The sequence below is a fragment of the Molossus molossus genome, unplaced genomic scaffold (genome assembly GCF_014108415.1).
Source record: "Molossus molossus isolate mMolMol1 unplaced genomic scaffold, mMolMol1.p scaffold_m16_p_19, whole genome shotgun sequence".
Lineage (NCBI taxonomy): Eukaryota > Metazoa > Chordata > Mammalia > Chiroptera > Molossidae > Molossus > Molossus molossus.
Genome location: NW_023425354.1, coordinates 55717292 through 55723291, shown reverse-complemented (window position 1 = coordinate 55723291; position 6000 = coordinate 55717292). Strand labels below are relative to the sequence as shown.

The 6000-nt window shown below is 45.4% G+C and overlaps 1 protein-coding gene across 1 annotated transcript in view; it reads left to right on the top strand.

Moving 5' to 3' along the window:
- Positions 1–532: 532 nt before the first annotated feature.
- CDRT1 (CMT1A duplicated region transcript 1) overlaps positions 533–6000 on the top strand; it is a 45269-nt gene continuing 39801 nt past the window's right edge. Inside the window, exons 1-5 of the mRNA XM_036269527.1 lie at positions 533–1031; positions 2790–2966; positions 3872–4072; positions 4161–4288; positions 5036–5158. Coding sequence (XP_036125420.1) covers positions 533–1031; positions 2790–2966; positions 3872–4072; positions 4161–4288; positions 5036–5158 — 1128 coding nt within the window. The remainder of the gene's footprint in view (positions 1032–2789; positions 2967–3871; positions 4073–4160; positions 4289–5035; positions 5159–6000) is intronic.

Sequence of the window (6000 nt, the reverse complement as noted above, 5' to 3'; positions counted from 1 at the left end):
GATGATGAGTTAAGAAAATGAATTTGAATGTATTTAGGATCATTGGGATAGCCACCTTATAACCAAACAGCTATAACTATAAGAAATTACATCTGCTTTTATATTCATAAATATTTAAAAGTCATTAATAACAGTACCAATTGAAGCTCAACACCAGGCTCCACAATATCTTCTTTTTGTTTAAAGGTGGTCTATATGTTACTTAAATTTGAGTAACACTATTCGTGTTCTAGAAATGAGATGACCAGCTCTTTCAGAATATACAGCAACTGCCTCCACGTAAGTAGTGCCAGGTTTAGGAGATTTACGGTAAAGTCATGTTTCCTAGGAGTTCAGTACAAAAAGCCAGACTTCTACCGGCAGTTTCTGGGAGAGCTAAGCTTTCTATCCATCGCAGAGGTTTACTGTTTCTCTGGGAGATGTTTATAATAGAAAAGGCTCATTTAGGATATTTATCAACTTCTCCTATTCCTCTGCTGTTTGGTGGAGTTGACCACGGGCAAGGATAAAATGAACTGGTCATCTCAGGATCATGGAAAAACTGGAATCAAGGCTCAAGAATACCCCCTATTTTCACTGTGAGAGAGGAAACAATTCTGTCCCTGTGTGCCAGAAGTGTGAAACGTGTATCGTGGCTAGGAAGATCTTCTACACCAAAGAGTGGTTCCAAAGGATCGATGAGACTACTCAGAGGAGGTTTCTGGTTAGCATTCTGAGACAGTTGGATAACTTATATTTGTTACACTATTTTAAAAGTATCCTTGAGACCACACAGGGGAAGGATTGCATCTATAACAGGTCCCGGATCAACCTTGGCAAGGAGGAGGAGAAAATGTTCTCCTTGAACCAAATGTTGGAAAAAACAGTAAAACAGAAGATGAGGAAGACTGTGTGCTGGTTTGGGAACAGCACCCTCCGGACTAAGGCCAATTACACACTCTTGCTGCTGCAGATGTGTGACCCCAAGTTACTGCTCACTGCTGCCGATGTCATCCGAGTCCTGTTCCAGAAAGAGCAGAACAACATTTCAGGTAAACAAGGCCACGGGTAGAAACCAGAGGGCCCCAGAGACCAGGGGGCCAGGCTTCAGGAGGTGTAGACAAACTTAGGTAGATGGAGAATTTCCAGAAGGCAGAATAGAGTTCTTTGTCCTGACACCCGATCCTGTCTAACAACGGAGAAATTACTGCATGTAACTTCCTTCTAGAAAATTGTCAAGTGACAGATGCAGAGAGGTGTACAGAACACTTAAGTGTCAAGCATTTAAAATGGAGTTCTGCATCCCTTTGGCTCGTCTGTGTCTCTGTCACTTACAACTGGTGTGGTTCCTGCATCTGTGGGCTGGAGATTGGGCTGGCCACGGGAGGGATGTAACGGGGAAGCTATTGAATTGTTTTTCCCTGCGTCCTGCCATGTTCACAAACCAGTCCAAAAGCTCAAAACAGGGTTTGGTTTTGTTTTTCCATTCATGCCACTATATTCCTTACTTGCACATACAATCCAGCCTTGAAGTGGAGTGTATCCAAGGCTGGAAATAGCAAAAGGGCCAAATAAGGCTACTAGCACTGTTGTCGTTAAAATTCAGCTTGCATCAGAATCTCCGGTAGGACTTATAAAATCACAGGTGGCTGGGCTCTCAGACCTCCTGACTCGGCAGGTCTAACAAGCTGCAGTTCTAACAAGTTCCCAGCTAATGCTGATGTTGCTGGTTGGCACTCACTTTGAGAGCCATGGCTCTAGGGTGTTGGTGAGAAGATCTTGGAGGTGTTTGGCCAGCTCCATCAGGAAAACAAAAAGAACCAGAGGGAGGCAAGAGATAGAAGACTTGAAGGGTCCGGGAATGAAAGGTCCAGAGTGGGGAAACCCCAGTTTAGTAGGGGTGGGAACAGGGTGGAAGGGAGCCATCAGAACTGGAGGTCTTCACGGCTGGGAATTCCTAATGTCTGTGAGACCTGATTTGTGGTTTTATTTGTAGACCAATGGGATCCAAAAGAATTTTAAACCTGGATGACCTATGGGGCAATTAGATCCCGACATGTGCTACTTAACTTCTTTGGTGCATTAGGGAAGTAAAAGAATGATCATATGGAATGAAGAAGCAATGAGAAAACATTAGAGACTCCTACAAATGGATTAGAGGCCAGCCAATCCAGCTCCTTGACTTTACAGATAAGGAAGCCAAAGTTCAGGAAATCCGAGTGACTTGAACTAGGTCACCCGGCATCTCCCCCTGTGCAGTGCTACCCCTCACCACGAGGGAGGGCAGGGTGCAGCAGGCCTGGCTTTGTTCCACGTGCATTGTTCCATGGTTCTCTCTCAAAGGCTTCCATCACCCTCCACAGGAATCAGCTATTTATATTAGAGTCGTATCCAGTTATAGGTTGTGCAACCTTTTCCTTTCCCTCGGGGAGCTTCTCTCTTAAAAAGTTAAATATTCTACTCTGACTAACGGATTGTTATTGATACCACTGAAGAAAATGAAGCCAGAGCGTTAGAAAAGCAGCCCCTCTCCCATCTCTTGCCCACAGTGAGCTCTCTCATGCTCTCTCCTTGCACATAGAGCTTTGATAAATGTTACATTGTAGGTGGGCTGGCAAAACAGAATCAGGAGCTTTCGGTGATTCTTTCATAGAAACCCAGAGGCCCCAAATGAAAACAGACATAACTGGCCTGGTCCATTTTGTGTAGCTTTAAAAGAAGCAAGTAGAAATGAAACCATTTACTGCCATCTCTTTTTCTTCCATACACCTGCTTAAAGAACAACCTTGTCTTGATCTTTTCTTTTTCAGGGCTGGATCAAGACTTCAATCATGCGTTTCTCTTCCCTGGAAAAGACTATGACCCCCAGTCTGATACTTCATATGTCTACTTGGCAGCCAAAACCAAGAACATATCCTTCCCTATGTCCAAATATTCAGGAAAAGAAAGCTTGCTTAAAAACGCTGGGCGGGAAGCATATAATACTGGTAAATTAGTTTGTAGTGAGAAAGCCAACAGTATGAGATTGGGCAGCCCCAGTGGAGTTGGAGGGGCTGAGGGGACAGATTTGGGGAATTAACATTCGTTTTTCACCTGTGGTGTTTGGACTCTCTGGAAAGGGGAGAAGCGAGGATAAAATCATCAGTATGACCCAAAAGTCCACATTTTCAGCTCTTCAGCATGGTGACTCCGAGAGATACCTGAAAATAAAGATCAGAAAGGAAACTCTCAAGGGCTTCTTTGCAAGTCTCCCTCTGTCCCAGGCCCCAGTCCCCGGTCCCCTATCTAGCCCCTGACCTGTGGCATGGTGGGCACCTCTCGAATGCAACCCACTCTTCATAAAAAACTCAGTGGGTGTTTTTGCAGCACTGGATTCCTTGAGGAAGAAATAAAAGCAGTGGGCATTAGGACCCTGACCTCAAGGCCCTCCTAAGTTGGTTTTCAAAGCAAGACATATACATGAAACAATGGCAGGAAACACACACATATATTCTAAAACATTTTTTATATGGCAAATTTCAAATTTTGAATGTAGATAGGACAGTTTCATAACCACCACCTAGCTTCAGAATTATCAACATTTTACCAATTTTATTTCATGAATTCCCTTCTTTTAAAATTGTTTTAAATGCTTTCTTGTTGGGGTAATCTGAAGGGAATTCCAGACCCCATGCCACCTCCCCTGAGCAGGGCAGGCTTTGAGACTACAGACATCTCCTTGTACTGGGAAGGCTGAAAAGTACTTGCATGTTTGTTTGGAGCTTCTATTTTCATTTTGGCAGAAGAAATGACCAAAACCCAGTAGCCTAAGGGCAGACTCTGATGCGTTCTACTGGCCTGAAATTACCACAGAGACAACCCAACCATGTACCTTTCTCTGGCTTCCTTCTAGAGGGACAATGGAAGAGTTCACTCCAGTGTATTTACGACATGAAAAGGCTATTTTCCAAAAAAGCTGACACGCCCAAGGCAGGGGGCACCCCCTCTGATCTGTTGGCTGACTTAGATGATGTCAAAGACCTGTCTTCTGGGGCCAGCAAATACCGAGACTTCATCCGCCGCCTGCCCATCCACCTTTCCAAGTATATTCTAAGTATGCTGGGATGTACTGGGGATTTCTTAAGAGACTTCCCATTGCAACCCCGTTTGCAGGTTCCCAGGTTTGCCTTTTTTTTTTTCAGGTATGCTTGATAAAACCACCCTGAACAGATGTGCCTTGGTGAGCCAGCACTGGGCCACACTGGTACAGCAAGTCAAGATGGACCTCTCGATGCATACATTCATTCAGAACCAGATTGCCTTACTGCAGGTGCTTCCTGTCCGGGAGGGGTGACTGGAGACTCTGGCCCGGCGGGGAGCCTCTGTCTCTCAGTAGCCCTTTTGCTTGGCCTCCTGCTTCATGTTTGCTGCTTCACAGCCTTCAGCAGTCACTTCCTTTTTGAGTAGATCCTCCATCAATCACCATTTACCGTATCACTGTCAGTGCACTGAGTAGGGGCAACGTGTAGAAACCTGTCGGGAAGAGAAAAGCAGAGCCTTGCAAAACCTCCCGAAGCAGGGAATCATCCCCCACCCCCGCCCCAAGAGCTGCATTGTGGTTTATGAAATCAGAAAGCCAGGAGTCTGTTGCTAGGTCAGCTTGATGTGGTGCACAGATGTCTCCAATACCACAAAGTCTATTTTTAGGTTAAAATGCAATTTTCCCTGCTGGTAAGCATTTCTGGCATTGTTCCTTCTGTTTCTTGCCTGAAGCCTCATTCAAATCATGGATTCTTGGGAGTTAGGGTTTTTCCCAGCAGAGAGAGATGAGAGAAGACAAGAGGAAGCAGGCGTGTGAGGCAGGCCATCCTCTGGAAATCTGGGAATTGCTGACCATCTCTTTCAGATCTTTAGTATCATTATCCTCACTAAGCCCGTCTACACACACTACTGGGCTAACTGGTCAGGCCTGGGCCTCCTGAGCCAGAGTTTACTCCTCTTTTGGGTCTTGCCAAGCACTAGTTTTCCTTCCTCTTGGGGAGAAGAACCAAGAGTAGCCATTATCTTTTCCTCCCAGGGGTCCTACACAAAAGGAATCGATCCTACCTACGCCAACAAGCTTTTAATCCCAGTTCCTAAAATGACAGATGACGGAAAGCGCATGCGTGTGAAAAATCAGAAATGGAAACTGAGAACAAAGGTGGGTTCTGACAGTATCGGGAGCAAATCACTGTGAGTGCCATGCTCTTATTGGCCATTGATGGCTGAAGTCCAGACTCAGGGCTCACATAGGGTATAGGAAACAGGAGGATATAGGATATAGCATATAGATGGTATGGTAGGTGACATTCCCTAAGGCAGACCAGAGTTCTGTGCTATGTGTCCTTGAGTGGTTTCCTTTCTTTAAGCCTTAAATGCCACATCTGTTAAAGGAGTGAGTTGATTTGGTTGTCCTCTCAGGGTTTGTCATTACTTCAGTTCCCATGGTCATGTCCTATGTGCACAGCACCAGGTCATCTAGTGCAGAGCTCAGAGCCAGGAGTAATATCAGCGATAGCTGGAATTTTCTGTGACACCTATCAGTTCACGCATCTAGAGGCTGCAAGAGCCTGTGGCTCAGGGAGGTCCAAGACCAGTCCAGAATGTCCAGGGTCCAGAATGAATGAAACTTTCTCACCTTTCACATCCCGGTTCATTCTGATTCTAGGATGGACGGAGACGGTTAACCATAGGCCTCCCTACCAAATCCTGGGCAATAATGAAGAGTAGATGGAAGACTGAACTCTTATGTTCTGCCTATCCAGGCGTGGTTCATTCCTAGAACCATTAGATTCCTGCTCCCTCCTCTTTGCTCCAGGGCCTTGTATTTTGAAACTGTTCAATGTGCCCCCAAAGAATATTTAATAAGGGGTGGCCAGACTGTAGCTTCTGTGAAACCGTGCAGTATAAATTATAATTTGAGAAATAGAAAGGTCCAGAGAGACCACCTAGTTCATATGTCTGTAGAGGCCAGATGGGTTCCACAAATGAGGGAGGTGGGTG